This window comes from Ambystoma mexicanum, chromosome 13, assembly GCF_040938575.1.
Source record: "Ambystoma mexicanum isolate Mex_15411 chromosome 13, UKY_AmexF1_1, whole genome shotgun sequence".
NCBI classification, from domain to species: Eukaryota; Metazoa; Chordata; class Amphibia; order Caudata; family Ambystomatidae; genus Ambystoma; species Ambystoma mexicanum.
The window spans coordinates 206,349,044-206,369,516 of record NC_090938.1 but is presented as its reverse complement, the minus strand read 5'-3'; the positions used below and the strand labels follow the sequence as shown (position 1 = coordinate 206,369,516).

Sequence of the window (20,473 nt, the reverse complement as noted above, 5' to 3'; positions counted from 1 at the left end):
TATACAAGAAACCTACGTACATCCATATGTTGCTAATATACAGGCCCTGTATTTCTAGAAAGTGATTTTGCATAATGATTAGCTCAGAGCTAAAATCAGTGTTGTGTTCACCGCCTCCTTCCTTCAGAAAGGCTCCTGCTTTCATCCCCCCCTCTCCCTCTTCCCTCTCTCTCCCTATCTCTCTCTCTCTCTCCCCCAGAATCGATCTGTGTAAGGACAAAGGAGCCTCTCGCCTGTGCTTCTTTTGGACACTGTGCCCCAGAAACATTAAATTGGATCTCTATAAGTTTAGGGTATTAAGCTAGTATGCAGTGTAAATATTGCAAGTTTAGCTTGGTATTCAAAAGTCCAGAAGAGGTGGATGTTGTTAATTGAGCCATGTAAAACCTTTAAAAATGGTCACATCTGACGGGTACTTGCCACTTTCCAGTCAAAAGGTTTTACCTTGGCGTTGCGAATGCCGGGAAATCTTAATAACATGGCCATAAGATTTTACTGTATTGGATGCATAGATCATGTGGATGCATCCCATTCCCGTACTTTGGCTGTGGATTGCATGTGAACAGAAGAAATGTTGAGGGGAGGTAACCCTTGGCAAAGCCAGACTGCCCCAGAAGAGCCAAGAGCCACCTCTCCTAGGCTGTTGTCATTCCATAATCACCTCTTTTTCTCTTGCAGCCAATCATCGGGAAGTCTGGCATCCCCCAGGGTCCCTCTGACCAGAAAGTGGCCGTGGTGACAGTAGACGACTGCGACCCATCAGTGGCCCTGCGTTTCAGCGAAGAGCTGGGGAACTATTCCTGCTCAGCACAAGGGACACAGTCTGGTACCAAGAAGTAAGCCTCCTCTCTTTCATATCTTATCATACCCGTGGGGCAGGGAAAGGTTTCTTACCACTCGGGTGAAGCGGAAGATACCTGGTGCATGGCACGGTATCCCCGTTGGTGAGGAGGGGCGCCTCTGAGAAAGTTTCTTGTAGTGGAAGGACCTTCGGACTCTTGGGACTGTTATTGTAGGGACTGAGAAGGTGCATGGCAGGGAAGGGCTTTGCAAGTCACTGATAAGATCTTCAGACAGAGATGAAGGTGCTCGGTAAAGAAGAGGGATGTGCACGGTCGATGTAGCCTTTGCCAGGCAGTAGGCAGAAGGAGGCACTTGCAGAGCATTGTACTGAAATGAAATGGGGAGGTCTTAGGTAGGCATGGGACATTCTTGGAGAAGATGGAATCATTATTGATATTTGGAGGTGTCATGAAGTGCCCTTCCTGACACTGAGAGCAAGCAAGAATCAGAAGTCTTTCTTTACTGGCAATGATCGGTATTGGCATAATTGACCTAAAAACATTTGACCTAAAACATTTGATCGAATTTTTTTTACCTTATTTTTCAGTTAAATTTAATTAAGTATATATATATATTGGGGTGGGTAAGGCTATAGATTAGATTGAGGGGAAGTGGGGGTGGAGGGTTGCAGGGGGACTCCCCTGCATTTTAGACCAAAAAAAGGTCAAATAAATGTGTTCAAATAGACCCAAACCCAGTGATCATGTATGTGATCCACAACACCACAGAGCCAGAAAAAGATGGAAAAAAACAGAGAGCCTGCTAGTATGGGGATTCCTGACAGAGCTGCAGTGCGTGTGCAGGGAATACCTCAGTAGATGTTGAAGACAGAGGCTGTGAGCTCGGGCCCCATCTCGAGACGCGTGGGAGAGTGGTAAGCTGTGGAGAGGGGTCTAGAGGCGGAGGAAAGCCAGACACTGGGCCTATGCAGAGCTGACGGAGGATTTCCTGGGTGGGGAGGTATTCATGAGTGATCAGACTGGAGAAGGTGGTGAGTGGAATCAAGACTGGAAAGAGGTTTGTGGGTGTATACCATTTTGGAGTGTGAGAATCACAGAGAAAGTCACAGAAAGGAGATCTGTTCGGGAAAAACCTGGTATTGCTCGAAGGGGAGTATGCTGAACAGAAAAATACTGAGTGGTTTAACTTTGAAGGAAAGTTCCCAGGGACAGTTGAGAAAGTAACACCACCTGCCCCTCCTTTGCCCCTTCATTTCCCCACCCCTCTTCCCCCAAGACATCCTCCTGTTGTGGATAGGTCTGAAGGCCATGTTAGAAATACTTGTTTCCACGTTTGTAAGTTACACCTAAAGCGGGACGACAATGTAGAAAGAACCCAGGAGACAAGGAGACCCATGAGTGGGAATATGGCAGAGTATGTAAGATAAAGTCAGGCATAGATCAGATCTGCAGAACATGCTTGGTAAATTGTAAACCAGAAGCATTCAATGCCATTGGGATGTAAACTAGTCGTATTTTACAGTGGGATCAAGGCTTCAGGATGAGAGGCCGAGCACTAACTGCCCAGAGGTAGCCCCCGGAATAACATGCCCGCACATTCAAAGTCCTGCTTTATTTAGGATGGGAATACTGGTTCTAGCTGATTTGGTCAAGATTATTTTCTCGAAGTAGATTTTATCGAATTGTATTTTTTTAATGGGTGTTTTTGCCACAAATATATGCGGAGTTGACCCCGCACCACCAGCCTTACTCTCCTACACCACTACCCAAACCGACCGCCAAATATATTTGTGGCAAAATGAGGTTAAAAAAAAATCGATTAAATAAATCTACTTCGAACAAAAATATGCTGCAACCAAACCTCCCATTCCTGCAATACTACCTTCTTTGACAGCATCACAAAATGTGCCATAACTGCATGCAGTGTAACCAAAGATGCATCAGTGTTGCACATACTCACCCTCTGCCACCCAAGCGCGCACCAACTTTTTCGCCCTCCCTTAATTACTGCCAGGTACCACAGTGGTGTGGAATTATCGAGATATTGGCAATCACCCCACTACCTGAGAGGTTGTCATTGGCAGGTGCACTGGCCACAGGAGTATGAATGGAGAATAAGGGGAGCTATGAGAGAGCATGTTAGAGGCGGGGGCTAGAGGAGTAAGGAACCTGTATGCCAGTCGGACCCAGATCAGGACAGAGGCGCATCAGGGGAGGCTACGCAAGCCGAGCGCTTCAATTCAGGATAGAGACGCAAACTAACCAACCCTTCTAACAATTTCCCTTTCTGCATACACCTCTCAAACTCCAAACCAAACACAACCAAAACCTACAGCACAACAAACCGCACAAAATTCAGTACATCGCAACAACAAAACAAAAACACACATAGCCTTGCACAACAGTACACAACGACTACCGGCCGCAAACACCCCAGGCCCAGCCAACGAACCCACCGGGCTGAGGCCGCCAACAGCACATCACTGCTCTCTTGCACTTTTCCTGCTTCCTCCCACTAACTCAACCTCCTCTCCTCTTTCAGAGCCGCCAGAGCGTCAGGGGACCACTCCGTTGGTGATAGTGCGCGGTACAAATGTCCTTTAACATTAACATTAAATTCAGGTCCATTTTTTCCTCCTCTAGGAAGCTCTAGAATCGTACTGCATATTTTAACCAACCAAATATTGCAGTGGGGGTTATTTTATTAAGTGCTAGTCCATGGACAGGGTTGAATTTGCTTCTTTATGTCTTACTGCTGAACCAGCCTATGGCAGAGGAAGTAACTCCGTGAATAGGCCTCAACAAAGGTGATGGGTCCATGCTCCCATGATAGGTAGTGACTGCCTCTATCAATGCACGAGATGGAGGAGCGAGGTGGTGTGACCCATTGATGGCCACCAGTTGAGTTGGATTCATCAGTCACCTCCCAGCATCAGGGGTGGGGGGGCAGGGATGCATATGCAACCACCCTGACCATAGATAATGGGTTCGTTGGTCCTTCTCCCAACATAGGCTGAATATGCATTAATGACTCTCGGAGCAGATGTGGTTAGCAGTTGAGCAGCTTCCAGTTGAGTTGGCAAGGTTATGGGACCCGCCTCACGCCCCTCAGGAACTAAGGCTAATACATGGCTCAGCCCTTAGAAGTCATGGGGATTGGAATCCAGCTAAGCTAATGGTGCCATCGCCCTGACATAGGTAGTGCATCAGTACTTCGACCTCTGGAGGATAGTCGATCCATAGATTTGCCTCCACTAGAGGCAGTGGTGGGCATCCCGGAACTAGTGGAATGGTCCCTACATCGGCTTTTTCGATATCAGAAACTGCCTGGACCTGGACATCTTTCATTGGCCATCGTATGTTCTATTTTCCTTTTCTTCACTCCTGTTGGTTTCCTTCTTGTTACCTTTTTGTTTTTGCTTCATTCGCGGGCCTCTGGTATTAAAGAGCACGGCCTCTGCTATCTGTCAACAGCTTTGGCGCTGAGGCGTCCTGGCACGAAAGGGACGCTAATCTGTTTGTCATGTGGGCAGACTGGTTAGGTTACCAGTTCTAAGCTCTGGCACGCTTGGAACCCTACACGTGTGACTGATGAGACCGGGTAGGGCCTGGGGCTGGAAATCGGCGGCGGGGCAACTGGCCGGGAGAGTATCGTGAAGGTGAGTGAAAACAGATGCTATGCCGTGATTTTAACGAATTCAAAACAACGAATGGAATTTTTAAGAAACCCAAAACATCTACGGAGGATAGCACTGGGGCAACACGCTGGTCTTGGAAGCAAGACCACGCAGAGCAACAAAGGTTCCAATCAAAAAAACTATTCAAGTTAAATTTAAAATGCTTCGGGGTGGGGACCCTCCCAAAAACAAAGGAAAACAATGCATTATTTTTTTAATAGATATTTTTGGTTCGTTAAAAATTCGTCTTTTTGTGATTCGTTAAAATCACATGTCACCAAACAGATGGGGGCCTTGGGACCGGTCTGTCCTTCACCTTCTTTTTACTCTAATTTCCCGTCCCGACCGCTGCCTTATGAATGACCGTCAAGTAACCCAACAGAAGGATCGGACTTGCATTCCAATTTAGATTTATAGTTGGAAGGAAGTACTCCCCACAACATATCGTTCACTCCTGTGCAAACTGACCCCCCATCCCAGGTCTCTCCTGCATTTTGTAGCCTCGCTGCTGAATGTAAATTGTGAACATGTAAATACTGGTCTAAGGCATTCACTATTTACAGGAGCCTTATGTCACTTCCTGTCCCCTGGCACATGCTTCCATACCAACCATTCGGTATACGTCATTCAGTCCAACCAATGCTCATCCAAAGTCTCCTTAACCTCCTTAGTTATTGTCTACTTTCTAAGCCATTTCGCTTCGAAATAACGCCCAAGTCGACCATAAATACAAAAAAAGCTAGTTCATACAGCATGGCCTACTGGAAAAGTCTGCTAACATCAGTAAACGTTTGCTTTACTGACAGAACGTGATTATTGAAGGTTCTACATAGTGCACCGCTGCCATTGGTAAAATGCTGTACCACTGTACTCTTGCCCCTTCAGTACATTCTCAACAAGGTCCAGGTGTCTGTGCTTATCTTGAGTTGAAGTGTGAGGGTTGGAGTTACCTAGAATTGGGTGGATCTTTGGGTAGTAGTCCAGTAGGCCACCTGAGCAGAAGGTTTCACCTCATCCTTTTAAGTGAAAGACATGTCTGTGCACCCCTCATTCCCAAGCATGCAATTCTTGCTCCCAGAAAATACCCGCATAGAGCTCTATTTAAAACGCTTAGAAATGTGGAGGGTAAAAGTTAATCAGCGTCTACAAACTAAACATTAAAATGTCCATGTTAATGTAAAAACTAACTCTGAATAGAGCATAAAAAGAGTGGGACAGGAAGGGATACAAATAATAAAAGTGAGTCAATTGACAGGGAGGTCGAGGTCAGTAGAGGCAAAAAGAACGCACTGGGGGCGGGGGGGGGGTCCCTCTCCGCCGGTTGTGAAACAAAGAAGAGAGGAATATAACTAAAGAAAAAAAATGATTTCTCAAAAAAAAAAGAAAATTCAGTAGGCTGGATTTTCCCGGATCTGGCAAATAATATCATCCTGGATCTCAGACAGACCCGGGAGATATATTTGCGTTCTTTAATGTATTGGATCAGCTTGTGTAGTACCCTTTAATGTAATTGGTCTGCTTTTGTAGCCCCTCCCCCTTTAATGCAATTGATCTGCTTTTGTAGCCCCCTTTAATGTAATTGATGTGCTTTCAAACTCTGATCGTCAGTATCCATGTCGATAGGCCAACCCAGCAGAACAGTGGAACTTCTGGTTAGAGAATTCCCCTCCCCACCCCCCAGCAGTTTATCAGTTCCATGTTCAGCCCTGGCAACAGCCTGAGGTGCAGTGGCTCAAAGTCACGTTTCGTCGGGTCCGCGTGCATTTAAAGGTTTGCATTGAGTTAGGCTTGCAGTGCGGTGACTTTGATTACAACGCCACAGATCCAGTTGTGCACGAGGTGGGCAGCCATCGCTGTGGTGGTGGCGGTCAGGTGGCGTACATGTAGGGCGCCACCGGCTGACAGGGTTTGCCTCTCGTGCAGCCGAATGGCCAACGGCCGGGCTTTCCCTCATCTCAGCAGCTGAAGACGTCGAAGGGAAAGTTCACCGCCCAGGAATTTCGCCCCCCCTGGGAGACTGTCGTGAAGACGGAGCGCCTGGTGCCCCCAGGTGGATGCTGACGTGAAATCACAATTATTTCGTTTCCATAATGGCCGCCTCAGGTAGGCTTCATCGCGTGCTGGCGAGCTGCACGTCTCACGTTCGCCCCAGGGGCGTCGTGATGGAGGGAAGGGGGATTATCCTATAATAAATGTGTACTTGGAGGGGTTGTGATAAATAGAAGGCACGGTCTGTGGACCCGCCCCCTGACCGAAAAGTGGTGGGTCCTGCAGCATGCGCCACTCTCTTGTGTTCAGTGGCATCCCTCTTTTCAGGAACATCCTTTCAAAAACAGCAGCCGTGTTGTGGCAGCTCTTCAGGTGCAGAAATGCGCGCTGTGTGGGTATTGCTGATCCTCCGATGCATTTTAAACTTGTTCAAGACACGTGACATTTCCCTTTCCGTTCTGGGCTGTAGATGCGCGTGACGCACAGAACATTATGTTGTTTCCTGCTTGTTAGTTCCTTTTCTTCTACCACTCTCCTCTCCTCTGAAGTCACTCCAGGACCACGCAGATGCTATTTACGCAAGAAGCGTAAAATACCTTTTTTTAGCAGAAGGGGTTGCAGGCTCTATTTACACCCCCACTCTGAGGCCTTGTTTGCAGGTGTCCGCGTGGGGTTCGCTCCACAGAGGTGACTGTATCTGTAGGTTTCCGTTTATTTGGCTTTTTCTCTGACAGGCTTTAATCCGGAAAGGCCTGTAGGGGAAATGTGGCGTCAGTGGAAGGAAGTAGTGAGGCCAAAGGGATTAAGGGCGCCCAGAGTGTTCTTGCGGGCCTTGGAGGCAGAAATGTAGTAGGGAGGCCTTCAATGTGTTCATTATATTGAGTTGAAGGAGCAAGGCTGTGCTGTGATGGGGAGGGGGAGTCCTCGGTGTGAGGGAGAGAGAGGACCTATTGGGTGGTGTGAGCTGAGTTTCAAGTAGAGGCCCTTGAGTGGGACAGCAACCATTCATTTTTGGGAGAGATTTTTTGCAGGGAGTGGGGGGGCTCTATGGGAATAAATTGTCAGGGGACGTGATGAAGGAGAGAGGCTTTGCCGCTAAGGTGCGAGCTGGGGGTATATGGTAGGGCCCCTTGAGAAACGTTGACCTAGATATGAAGGACAGCTGGATGTTGGGGACATGTTTTCTGGGGCATTTGATCAAATATTGTAAACACGAGGCACTTCCTAGAGATACAGGCAACTGAGCCATGTAGACGATGGCCACCATCAAGGATTGCATCTCTTTCTGCCGCCATGCCCTTATCCCCTTTAATCTCCACATTTCTGTGCCTGTGCAATCTTTTTTTCCTTTTGCTTTCCCAGGTCCCTGGATCTCACAGGCCCCCTGCTGTTGGGAGGCGTCCCCAACCTCCCCGAGAGCTTCCCAGTGCAGAACCGGCAATTTGTCGGCTGCATGAAGAACCTTCTTATTGATAACCGTCCAGTGGACATGGCCGACTTCATCGCCAACAACGGGACTGTGCCAGGTACGTCTCATCCTAGGCAGGAGCAGGGGAAAGGTGCCTTAGGAGGGCATCGTTCCCTTTCATTGGAGGGCAAATGCAGGATCCTATTAAGTGTAGCCGGGACACTACGCAACCGTTCCAGACTCAGAGCCAGCTGTGACACTCAAATAGAGCTCTCACATCTCTCTTTTTCTAGGGATCATGAGAAGCAATGGGTGAACAGCTACCGATGTGAGCCAAGGGGCACTTGTTAACATGGATGGGGCTGGGAACCAAATGAAGCCCTTGAAATCATTTTCAAAGTGGCCCTAAATTACACATTTTCAGCAAGACCAACCCATCTCCTATGAGAAAATGTGGACATATAATACAAAATAAACCCAGGGTGCAGAGGCCTACTGGGAAATGTATTTATTTATTTATTACATTTGTTAAACACCCAAACCCCCGGGTATCACAGCGTTGTTACAGACATCTTACAATAAAATGTAACCGTATTTTAATTACAAAATCTCCAGATCTCACGCTAGGCCAGTCCACCTGTGCTTGTTAACACTTGAAGACTAGAAAGTGAGTGTGTTTATACTTCTCAAACAGCGATGTTGAAGAAGTCGCACTGTTCAGGATAAAATGCATTGGGCACTTGACAGGTTAAAGTTTGTGGCGGTGGTGGGTAATTCTTTCTGCTTTTGGGCAGCACCTCAATAGCAAAATAAATGTGTTCTCAAAGCCCTTGTGATGGAAGGATGCACCTCCTAGCTGCACCTCAAACATATGGGGGTGATAGGTGGGAGATGCCAAAGTCTTGGAGCTTGGGGGCGGAGGGAGGAGAGCAATCATTTAGACGCCCCCCGTGTGACCCGCCTAATCGTCCGGTTTTTCTGAATCTTCCCAGGATGCTCTGCCAAGAAGAACTTCTGCGACAGCAACACCTGCATTAATGGCGGCACATGTGTGAACCGCTGGGGCAGCTTCAGCTGCGAGTGCCCCCTAGGGTTCGGGGGACAGTACTGTGAACAAGGTAAGTGAGAGACCAGGGAGGGTCCTACAAAAGTGGCAGCTAGTTGATTGGCGTGAATCTTGTGGTTGTAAAGTAATGGATTTCTGCTAGCCAATCCGTGTGTTTCCTAGATACACAGATTAAACTCTTTTTTGAATAAACACAGCTCATGTCCACAGGAAAGGAAATCCATTGGCCAGTCCCATCATAGTTAAAAAAAATCTCATTTTTATGTATTCCTTAATGCCCGATTTCTTGTATTTCAAATCACTGTAATAATTGCTGTCATTATTACCTAATGTTATTGTATCCAAATAATAATGACCGTAGATAAATGAATACAGGTCGAGCAACACCTTTTCAAATTATAATAAAAATGAAAGTTAATGTTGCCTTCCACATGCAACGAAGCAAATCCCCACCCCGCCCCAAGAGGACAATCGGCTTATACTTCATTACCCTCCAGTGCTCCAAGGTCCAATTTCCTTGTCTCAATACTCGCAAGTTTTGTAAGATGTCATCTTCATAAACCCTGTCCCTGCGCTTGCTTTAGGACTGCACCGGTTGTGCACGCCAAAGCTAGGTTCAAATATTTTTGCTGTTTGGTACTGCACCTCCACTCTGTGATGAACTGCTGGCAGAAATAAATAATCAAAGGGACATCAAGTGTGTGCGGGGCATTGTGGATATATATCAATGAAGAATATGAATAGTGTTATCGAAAGCCCTTGCCGTGGCCAATGTTTAACTTTGCAGTAAACTACTATGATCAACCACTAAATGTGTGACTATACATAATATGTGACACTGAAACAGCTACAATCTCCAGAAAGACTATTAAAGGTAAGTCATGTTTGGCACACGCACACACACAGCCCGCTCTATGCCTTCGAGGGCCTAATTCTCTAACAACTAAAGAGACAATTCCTGCCTCCCTGACGCCTAGCTCCGCCATCTTTAACAGATTTTTCTGCCTCTTAATCCATTTTCAGCCAGCAGAAAGACACATCTTCTCCGATCCCAAAGCACATTCTCTTCTACATGAGTACTTTGCAGGTTTATAGCCTTTTATCACTCGCCATCCGCTATATAAAACTGGAACGCTTGTGCTAAATGATACCTCTTTTTTGTTATGGGGAAGTACAGTACTTGAAAGCCCCCCTCGCCCTGGTGAAGAGTAAAGTTACAATGTCCCTTATCTCATGTTTCCTCCTCTGGATATGTGTCTTCTACTTGAAACTCTGCCGACTGATTCCCAGACTCAGAGATTTCTCTTCTCTGACCCCGGGTTCACTGAAAATGTGCCTCCACATATTGGCACCCTCTTTAATGTGTTGCCTTAATCGACTTCGCCTGTGCCACACAGCCCATCCTCATGCCTGTCAACATCTTCCCCAGTCTTCCCCACCCCTTTTCGAACCTGAGCCTACCACCACACTTGCCTTTCACCATGCTGCCATCAACTTGCCCCCCAGCCCCTGGGGCCAGGCACACCTTCCCCGCCACCGACAAAGAAGATGGACCAACACCAGCACATGCCTTACACGCATGGACTCGCGGATGACCAGTAACAGACGTAAACTCAAACCCCACAGCAATCCCCTATCTGGATCAAATAGTTACTTAGCCCCTGTCACTTTCAACACTCAGAAACCTTTGAACCATGGATAGCGATCTTACACTGCGATCTTATACTGGAACCCCAGGTTGAAGCCAACACAAGGAGCTGCTTCCTCCAGCTCTGTACTATCCAACGCATCATGCCCTACCCAAACTTTATGGTTGGAGGAAGCCAACAGCCTCTTCCTTGGTCTCATGGAATATATGCTGAAGACACATCAACGGGTCCATACCGCAGTAGCCACACTGCAATTCAGACTAAAATGAAGCACATCAACCCAGCCCCCCACTGGCTCCCGATCAAACAGAAGTTCCACTCAAAACTATATGCTGTGCTCACAGTGCCTTTGAGGAGGACGGCCATGAATTCACCACAGGGAAATTCACTCCCTGATAACCATCAAGGGATCTTCGATCCGGCACCGGTACATTGGTAATGTCCCAGGTTTCAATCAGAAGGGGCATGGAGGGTCGTCTTCTCCTTCTTGTCGACCAAACTCTGGAACTCTCAGCCCAAACTGCACTGCACCATCTAACATTCAGAAAAGTGCAAAAAAACAGGCTATTCAGCTAACACCAGCTGGAGGCTGTTGGAGAACAAACTCATTGGTCTGACTCCATGCATCCAAAAAGAAACAGAGTCAATGCTTCCTCAAGCATCGAAGAGACTGCACTAATAATCGCTGTGGGGATGCCGATTACCACTATGCTTTCCCACTGCTACATGTACTCCTAGTCTGTTTACTCCTCTCTTTTGAGGAGTAACCAACTCCCTGCTAAAACCTCCTACCATCTTGTATTACACAGAAAATCGCTCCTACATGGCCATCTCAGGCCTATCAAGAACCAGAACAACATTATTTGAGCTATGGTGAAGCTCACCTCTTTAGATCTACAACACCCTGCCCACATCAGCTACTAATCCATACATAGAGCAATTTTTTTTTTATCAGATCTTGGCCTTCGCTCCGGATGAACCTAATCCCAAGGGTCACCACCAAAACCCATAGACCAGAACTCAGGATACAGGTACTTCTGACCTCCACTCATCAACATCTCCGGTCTCTCAACGGCTTCTCACTCAATCCTAATAACAACGCACGCTCCGTATTTTCCAACAGGGCCATGTGCAGCAAGGCCACCAGAAATTGTAGAACACTGTACATTGGACCGGGAGGATAGCTCAGGGGCAGCACGGTAAACATAGGTTCAAATCCTGTTCTTCCGCTCAGAACCCTCTCCGATATTAAGCGCGTTCTAAAAGAACAATTATATTTGCATTCGTTGGCATAGCCGACAAGCCTATGCACGGTCCACTTCCTCTTTTGTATATAGTTTTAGGGCCCATCATGACAGTGTTGCATAGTTCATGAAAGTCCTGGAAAGGCACTAGGACTGCTTAAAGGGATGGTCTAGTAAACATTTTTATTTAAAAAATAGATAGGCAACATAAAAAAAAAAATACTAGCATTCTCCGTTTTAAAACTTCCTATGTAAAATTTTGAGCTATTCAAGCTCAAAATTCGCAAAAGCAAGCACATGGGCGCATCCATTTTGTGAAATGGAGGCCCTCCTGTGCTGGCTTTTGCTTTTGCGGCACTAATGAAGGAAAAGCCAGCCAGCTGTAGTAAACAAAGGCTACCGCGGGGTGGCTTTCCCTTCATTAGTGCTGTAGGCGGAGGACGGGGACTGGAGACCAGAGCAGGAAAGCTGCAGCTGAATCTCGGTAAGTGCTATTTATTTATTTTTTAAAAATAAGCACTAGCTGCGTTTTTTTTTCTAAGTTTTCCGGGCTGGAGGAGCCCGGAAAACTTAGAAATAAAACTGCAGCTTTAAAAACGTTGTATTTATGTTTGCGGTCGCTTTTGAAGCGACCGCAAACATAAATGCAACGTTATTGTGTTGGAAAACGCTGCGGTTTTTCTTTTCAAGTTTCTCAGGCTCCTCCGGCTCGGAGGAGCCTGAGAAACTTGGAAAGAAAAACCGCAGCGTTTTCCAACACAACCGCGTGTTTTTCTGCCTGCTGTGGCTATCACTTTGGGTCTCCGGTGCTCCAGCACCGGAGACCCAAAGTGAAAGCCACAGCAGGCAGAAACACACGCGGTTATGTTTATATGCCGCATAGTGTTTCTACCTGCAGCTGATTTCCCATTTGGGGCTCTCGGGGGCCCCCCGTGGGGAGCCTGAGAGACCCAAATGGGAAATGCTAAATGCTGCGTTGTCTGCCTAAATCTGCTTTACCATTTGGGGCTCTCGGGCTCCCCGTGGGGAGCCCGAGAGCCCCAAATGGTAAAGCAGATTCAGGCAGAAACAACGCGGTTGTTTTCCGCAATGCCGCGTTGTTTCTGCTTGAATCTGCTTTACCATTTGGGGCTCTCGGGCTCCCCGTGGGGAGCCCGAAAGCCCCAAATGGTAAAGCAGATTCAGGCAGAAACAACGCGGTTGTGTTGGAAAACGCTGCGGTTTTTCTTTCCGAGTTTCTCAGGCTCCTCTGAGCCGGAGGAGCCTGAGAAACTTGGAAAGAAAAACCGCAGCGTTTTCCAACACAATAACGTTGTATTTATGTTTGCGGTCGCTTCAAAAGCGACCGCAAACATTAATAAAACGTTTTTAAAGCTGCGGTTTTATTTCTAAGTTTTCCGGGCTCCTCCAGCCCAGAAAACCTAGAAAAAAAAACGTAGCTAGTGCTTATTTTTAAAAAATAAATAAATAGCACTTACCGAGATTCAGCTGCAGCTTTCCTGCTCTGGTCTCCGGTCCCCGTCCTCCGCCTACAGCACTAATGAAGGGAAAGCCACCCAGCGGTAGCCTTTGTTTACTACAGCTGGCTGGCTTTTCCTTCATTAGTGCCGCAAAAGCAAAATCCAGCACAGGAGGGCCTCCATTTCACAAAATGGATGCGCCCATGTGCTTGCTTTTGCGAATTTTGAGCTTGAATAGCTCAAATTTTTACATAGGAAGTTTTAAAACGGAGAATGCTAGTATTTTTTTTTTTATGTTGCCTATCTATTTTTTAAATAAAAATTTTTACTAGACCATCCCTTTAACTAATTTCTGGATATTCCAATAAGTACAAGAAGCTGGTCCCTGTGGAAGCAGCCACAGCTGACCCTCAGTACCATAATGCTTTTTACAGCCTCATTTGATAGGCTTGGAAAGGGCACAGAAGCAGGAATTGAAACACGCTTGCTGAGTGTTTTCTCGCCTTCTTGCCGTTTCCCACATAGATCAAGGTGTAGGGAAGGGATGGTGTAGGGCAGGGATGGTGTAGGGCAGGGATTGTGTAGGGCAGGGTTGGTGTAGGGCAGGGATGGTGTAGGGCAGGGAATCTGCTCCTTGATTTTCGCTGTGGGGCATGGGCGTTTGTCTCGGCTGCGTTACAATTTTGATTCTGGCTGAGAGACGGGGATCCCTTTTGACTCTTGAATGCTTAAGCAAGTAGACCCAGTGAAGCAAAGGGGGTGAGCCAGGTAGCAAAAATTATACAAAACATACAAACCGCCTCTCTGTATGAACAGCGAGTCCTGTCTGTTCAAATGTAGTAACACATAGTAAAATTGACTCATCTACAATGTTCAACAGATATGTTAAACACACTTCTTTATTCGTCATCGTAAATGTTCTCCCATTGATCAGTTTAGCAGAGACGGCTGGCTTTTGACATAATATGATATGATAGGTTATTTATAATGCGCTTAATTCCAAGAGGTTTCTAAGCGCGGACCCGGGGATCGAACCTGTGGTGCTCTGTGTCGTCTTGCTTCCAAGGCAAGCACGTTGCCCCTCAGCTATCTTCCCGAGACATCTGCCATTTATTTTTTTTAATTTGCATTTTTTTTGCAGTGCACAGAACCCGTAGGCATCTAGGCGCTAGTTTCATTGAATTGTGGAAGTGCAAGTTATTTGTAACGCGCTCGTTTTTTTTTTTCCAACCGCGGATCCGGGATTCGAACCTGTGTTTGCTCAGCATGGTCTGCCACAGGTTTTAATTGCAAATCCTCTGCAACATATGTGTCTACATGGACATGTACAATATGTGAATAATAAAAACAAGCCATACAAACAAAACAATAGACGAAAAGCTTACCTGTAACAGAAAAGACGTCACTCGTATCATTTTCTTATGCTTCATCTGCCTTTAGACTAATATCCATGTGACAAGCTGACAAGTTTCGCCCTATTATGGGTTGCAACCATCATCAGGTGAAATGGCTAATGATGGGTCTAAGAAGGAAAAAAAAAACGTGTGTATAAAAAGTGGGACATTTCTTTAGGGTAATGCTCTATGACCTCTCGGATTACTTATAAATAGAGTGATTATGATCAAGGACTACTCTTACCGATTGATGGCGGACTATATCACTAGATTTGTTGGTGTACATGATCTCCTTACTTCTCACCAGTGGCCTTGGACAAAAGGAGGCCTATAGCATTTTATAAAATATTTATTTTAAAAAAAGGTAACTATATAACCAACAACTCTGAAGCCTACTGGGAAAAACTCAAGCCATTGTCGGCCAGGCATGGCGTTTGAAAGTGGTAAGTAAAGCAATGCCTTTTGCAACTATGTTGGCACCTCTCCTTCTGGCAAGAATTGCCTAATTGTAAGCCTTTGTGTATCCAGTGGGTTTGAATGACAACTAAAGTAATAATATGTTTTTTAAGGCCTTCGAAGGATAAAATACATATATATGGCATCTAATGGCTACATTATAACCAACAGCCAGTAAAAGCAGCGAAATAATGTGTGGGCTCCAAATACGTATGTTAATAGTAAGAAGGAGAGCTGCAAGCGCCCCCGTCGGTTGCAAGCATAAAAATAAGGGCTGGGTTTAGGACGTCTATGGGAAAGGAAAAGAGTAGAACACTGTCCTCAATGCAAGGAAAGGGCTAGGTGGCAACCATATTGAAAGTAAAAACGTATCCCGCCATGTCCCTTGCCGAGACTAGTCGTCATTCCAAACTCAATCCACCTACTGCAACTTTTGGTTCTGTAGTTGTTTTGGACTACAACTGCCATTAGGCCTAGCTAGGAAAGTCAATAGGAAGGAATCGTGGGAATGGTAATCCTAAACATCTGGAGAGCCACAGGTTGCAGACCCCTGACACACTGCATGGAATGTCGGCCATGTTGAACGTAGGTCGGTCCAACTCCTAGGTGGGGGGGAGGGAGCAGAAACAATATTTCTCCTCAAGGGGGGCTCGGTATGAAAAAGTTTGAATACACTGCTCTATATTATTGGAGTGGAAGAAATTTGTTTTCATGTTTACAAGAGCGGCATAGTAGTGCTAAGGTACTTGTGAACTGGTGTGTTTGAGACCTGTTTTTATGATTAATCTACTAAAGTTTTCGCTGTTTGATTCCAATGTATTTTATTATCAGTTTCTGTGTAATTGTGTGATATTTCTTGGAATTAAAGGTCTTATTTATATAATAACGTACCAGGACCCATTATATTCAATGAGATTATATGTACACACTGTGCTATAATTTGAGCACACCCATTCGCTTCTTTGTAGCATTTTTTTTTTTTTAATGAGCATTTGTAAGGCGCTTTATACAACTGAATTGTGTTTCAAAGCGCCACAAGGCTAAATGAAATGAGAGAGAACGAGGAGATCAGGTGAGCAAGAGGGGCGAGATAGATATTGAAGAGCCATGGCAATAGGATAGAGCCCTGGGGGATGCCACAGGTAGAGAGACAGGTAGCCGTGGAGAAAGGGCCCAGTTGCAACTTGGAAGGGCAGTTAGTGAGGAAGGAGGTCAGCCTATGCAGTGCCCGGTCAGTGATGCCGAGGGTGTCAGTCATTTTATGAGGATGGAATGGTTGACCATGTCAAAGGAAGAGGAGAAATCTAGGAGAATGAGAACAGCAGGAGAGTTGAATCGAGATTTGCGAGCATGGTTTCAGGGCTGTTCAGGATGGCCGTTTCCATGCCTCTGGATGCCCAGAATCCAGATCGAGGGTCATGAAGGCAACCAACAAGATCAGTGTGGAGGGTCAGTTGGGGTAGGGCCAACTTTTCCTAGAGTTTACCCAAGAAGGGGGGAAGTATAGATAAGTGGCGTCGAACGGGTGGGGAATGGGGGGCCAGGCCCCCCCTGTGAAACCCCATGCCCCTCCTTGTGCCCCCCTACCTAAGACGAGCAGTGACCATGTTCTCCCCCTACTTTTGTCTGTGCCCCCCAACTTTTGTCTTTGGCCCCCTGTGTGCCCCTCCTAAATTTGATTCCTGGCGACGCCACTGATAGAGATAGAGCGATAGTTAGCCAGGCAGGAGGGGTCAGTAGATGGCTTTTTTAGGACAGGGTGCACAAGGGAGTGCTTGAGGGATAGAAGAAAGTAGCCAGTGGTGAAGGAGTGGTTACAGAAGTCGGCAAGAGCCGGAGCGAGAAAGGAGATGTTGTCCTTGATGGTTCTGGAGGAGAAGGGGGCACCTGTTTGGAGGAGGCCTTCATAGAGTGGACCACTTGAGAGACCTCATCCGGTGCTATGGGCAGGAGGGAGGAGAGTGAGGGGGTGTGAGGAGGAGGGCCAAGTGAGGCAGGGGAGAAGGCGTGGAAGAGGAGATGGGGGGATGGAGGAGAGTGAGGACAGGATGTCCTGAATTTTGGATTTGAAGTGGGAGGCCAGGGCAGTACAGAGAGACTGGGAAGGAAGGAGAGAGGTTGAGACTGCAAGTGGATTGGTAAGTTCCTTGCAGATTTTGAAGAGTTTGGCCGTGTTAGTGGCTCCAGAAATGCGGGCTTGAATGTGGGCCCACTTCTTGGAGCAGATAGAGAAGCGATATTGCCAATGTAGCAGGCGGCAGGCCAGTTTGTCAGAGGACAAGCCCAAGGTCTTCCACTTCCGTTCAGCAACTCTGCACTTGCGTTTCAGAGAGGCTGGATCAGAGTCATACCAGCTGTTGTTCTTGTTGGGAGGTTTTAGGCGGATGCACATGGCAGGGGCAAGGATGTCAAGGGCGTTGGAGATGGCTAGGTGCAGGTTAGCAGGGACAGAGTCAGAGGGGGGAGTCAAGATTAGGGGTAGGAGGGGGGTAAAGCAGCAACGGACACTCACTGGGGGTGGTTTGGATAGAGGGCAGAGGGGCTGCAAGTGGGAAGAGAGGAGTGAGTAGTCGGACAAGGAAGGGGGCGAGGGGTTGACGGGATCAAAGATAAGAATGCATCCGAGATGAGGGCATTGAGTGTGTAGCCAGCAGAGTGAGCCGGGCCGGAAGGAAGAATAGTGAGACAGAGGTAGAGAACCTGGCACTGAGAGGTGAATGATTCAAGAGAGTCAAAGTGGATGTTGAAGTCACCAAGGTGGAGTATGGAAGAAGAGGTTGAAAGAGATGAGGCAGGGTCAGCCCATTCAAAGTGGAAGAGGTAGATGGGGCGGGGGGCGCGGGGGGGGAGAGAGAGAGAGAGAGAAAGAATATGAATAAGCCTACAGACGAGGCATTCAAAGGAGGAGTAGGAATGATGGAGGCATGGACCCACTCAGGGCAGATCAGGGCCACTCCACCCCCAGGCTTGTTGAGTCTGGGTTTGGAGATGCTTTTGTAGCCCTCGGGGAGAAGGGGGTGTACAGGGGCGTGGTACTGCCATTGTTGGTGGTGGAGAAGTGAGGGGAGAGTAAGCAGGGGTGGCAGGAGAAGGGAGGAAGTTTATGAGAGAAGAAAGGCACCAGTTGAGAAGAAGAGTAGGATGAGAACCTTGGGCCATGATAGTGCCATTGTGATAGACATTAATGTTACACCTAGAGAATGAGAAGTATTCAAGAAGTAATTCCCACTTGGTGCCACCATTAATGGGTGGGGAGGAGAAAGAAGAAAGAGCAGAGACCAAATGGGGGATCCATGGGTCACTGGATACCGGGAATTCCCCTAGCAACCAGACAGGCACAGAGGAGGAGGTGTGCAAAGGAAGGCAAACGGTGCACAGAATAAAAAGCACAATAATCACTAGAAACAGCACATAATGGAGGATAAAGATAAAAAAGAGCGCTCTTGGGGTGGATTTATGGGATTGGCACTAACAGAAAGCAAGATATATGTAAGATGGAGGGCAAATGCACATATCAAGTGGGAAGGAGATAAAGTACAGCCTGAATGTTCAGCTTTGCTACCAAAAGTGTTCTTGTAAACTCCTATATTTGACCTTAAACTAACAGATGCATATGTTCGTATGGACATTTAAAGAGGACCCCCTTTCAGCTTCCCCCAAATCTCTCTAGTGTGTAGGGGCTTAAAAGACATCCCATGTTTTAGCATTACCCTTCCCAATACCAACGAGCTGCACGTGGGTCCTATGTAATGAAACGACAGGGGAGGCAGCAGGTCGCGATTGAGGTCCCCTGCTGGAGCAGTTTAGCAGTCTACATACTAGGATACCAGCACATGTTGCACGGCGGGATTTCAGTGGCCTTTGGCCGAGCTGCGTGTGCTTCCCACTATTGCCATACGATGAGATGTCACTCCTATGAAATAGGGCTCCCTGGTTGAGGGTTTGAAACCCCAGTAAGGGCCAAGTCAGCCATTCAACCTTTCAAGGTCCATGCATAAAGCGAGTACCAGGCGTTTGTGATGATAACATTGATTATAACAGTGCTTGGAAGTAGTCCGTCTCCATTCAGCGCTATGTTGATCATCATGTTATCTTTATCGATCTCAGGGCTGGGTGGGGGGGGGGGTTTGATGGAATCTCACAGATGGCAGGATAGGGTCGAGCTGCATGTGGTCCTCGGTCAGAAATGGGTCTCACTGTCAGATCTTTGGTGCAGGGCTGTGATATAATGATAATGATGTGTTATTTATATAACGCCTTAATCCAAAGCGCTTTACAGAGCACATATTTACATACAATATCACCCAACCGAAATTGGTACTCATTTATCGACCTCGGAAGGATGAAAGACTGAGTTGGCCTTGCCTGGATTCAAACCTGCGACCTACAGGTCACGCTCAGATCGCAGCAGCGAGCGCTCAACCCGCTGAGCTATCTTACAACACCTTGGGAATTGGCACAGTGGTACCATATGCTGTTGTGTTTCCAGTCCTGCAATGTATGAGGGCGCACTGGAAGAGCTGTGTGTGTGTGTGGGTGGCACTGGGTTAGTTTGCACAGAGTACTAGAGTTTTAATGAGGTGTGAGCGTGAGGCTGTCTGTGCGTTCATCTCCCCTGTGTTAGGTTTCGCTTCCCTGGCAGGTCAGGTGAGAAGGCAGCAAGCCCCAACCCCCTCCCAAGAATTTCTCAGTAATGTTGCACTCGGCCTGTAATTGTGTAGGAGGGGCAGGAGTCACGCCTGTGTGCTCGCATGTACTTGCAAGGTGGGTTGATGGCACCTGCACGATCTCCATACCCACCTGCCCATCAAGCAGGGGGGTCCGCGGACATCTGAAAGGTTCTGGTGACAGGTAGCAACGTTAATTGGGCAGTCCCGCCCTCAGGTGGATAAGCGGGGGCAGAGTATCCGCGCGCGGCGGAGATTGGCCCGGAATGTCGGCTCCTGGCCCGGGCGAGAGGCCGGCGTGTTCCATTCTGTCGCCGGCGTCGTGTAAATAAGGCGGGCTTGTAAGTAGTGTTACCGCGCGGGCAGGCCGGGGCAGCGCAAGGTAACGCATTGCTGCGGTTTGGCACCCGCCTGACAGGGCAGGGATGCCGAATTAGGAAGGTATGCACGGCTTGGAGGCAGCCGAACAAAGTGGCAGTGTGCGCCTGCCAGCAGGAGGCGTTCCTCGTGCAGGATATCCCCGGTCCCAAGGCCTGGCTGCAGCCCCGGGGGGCCTCCAGCTCCCAGTCCCCGGAGATTCCCAGAAAAACACGTCCCGCCATCTGAAAATGTTCCAGAAGTTTGGTGCGTCCTCCTCCTTATGGCTTTACCTCGTGTTTA

At 47.5% G+C, this 20,473-nt stretch overlaps 1 protein-coding gene across 2 annotated transcripts in view; it reads left to right on the top strand.

Annotated features, from left to right (window-relative positions):
* Positions 1-20,473, top strand: part of CELSR2 (cadherin EGF LAG seven-pass G-type receptor 2) — a 449,058-nt gene that overhangs the window by 290,034 nt on the left and 138,551 nt on the right. For both annotated transcript variants that reach the window (XM_069633658.1, XM_069633657.1), the window contains exons 6-8: positions 679-836; positions 7,832-7,995; positions 8,870-8,995. In XM_069633658.1, the coding sequence (XP_069489759.1) occupies positions 679-836; positions 7,832-7,995; positions 8,870-8,995 (448 nt within the window). The remainder of the gene's footprint in view (positions 1-678; positions 837-7,831; positions 7,996-8,869; positions 8,996-20,473) is intronic.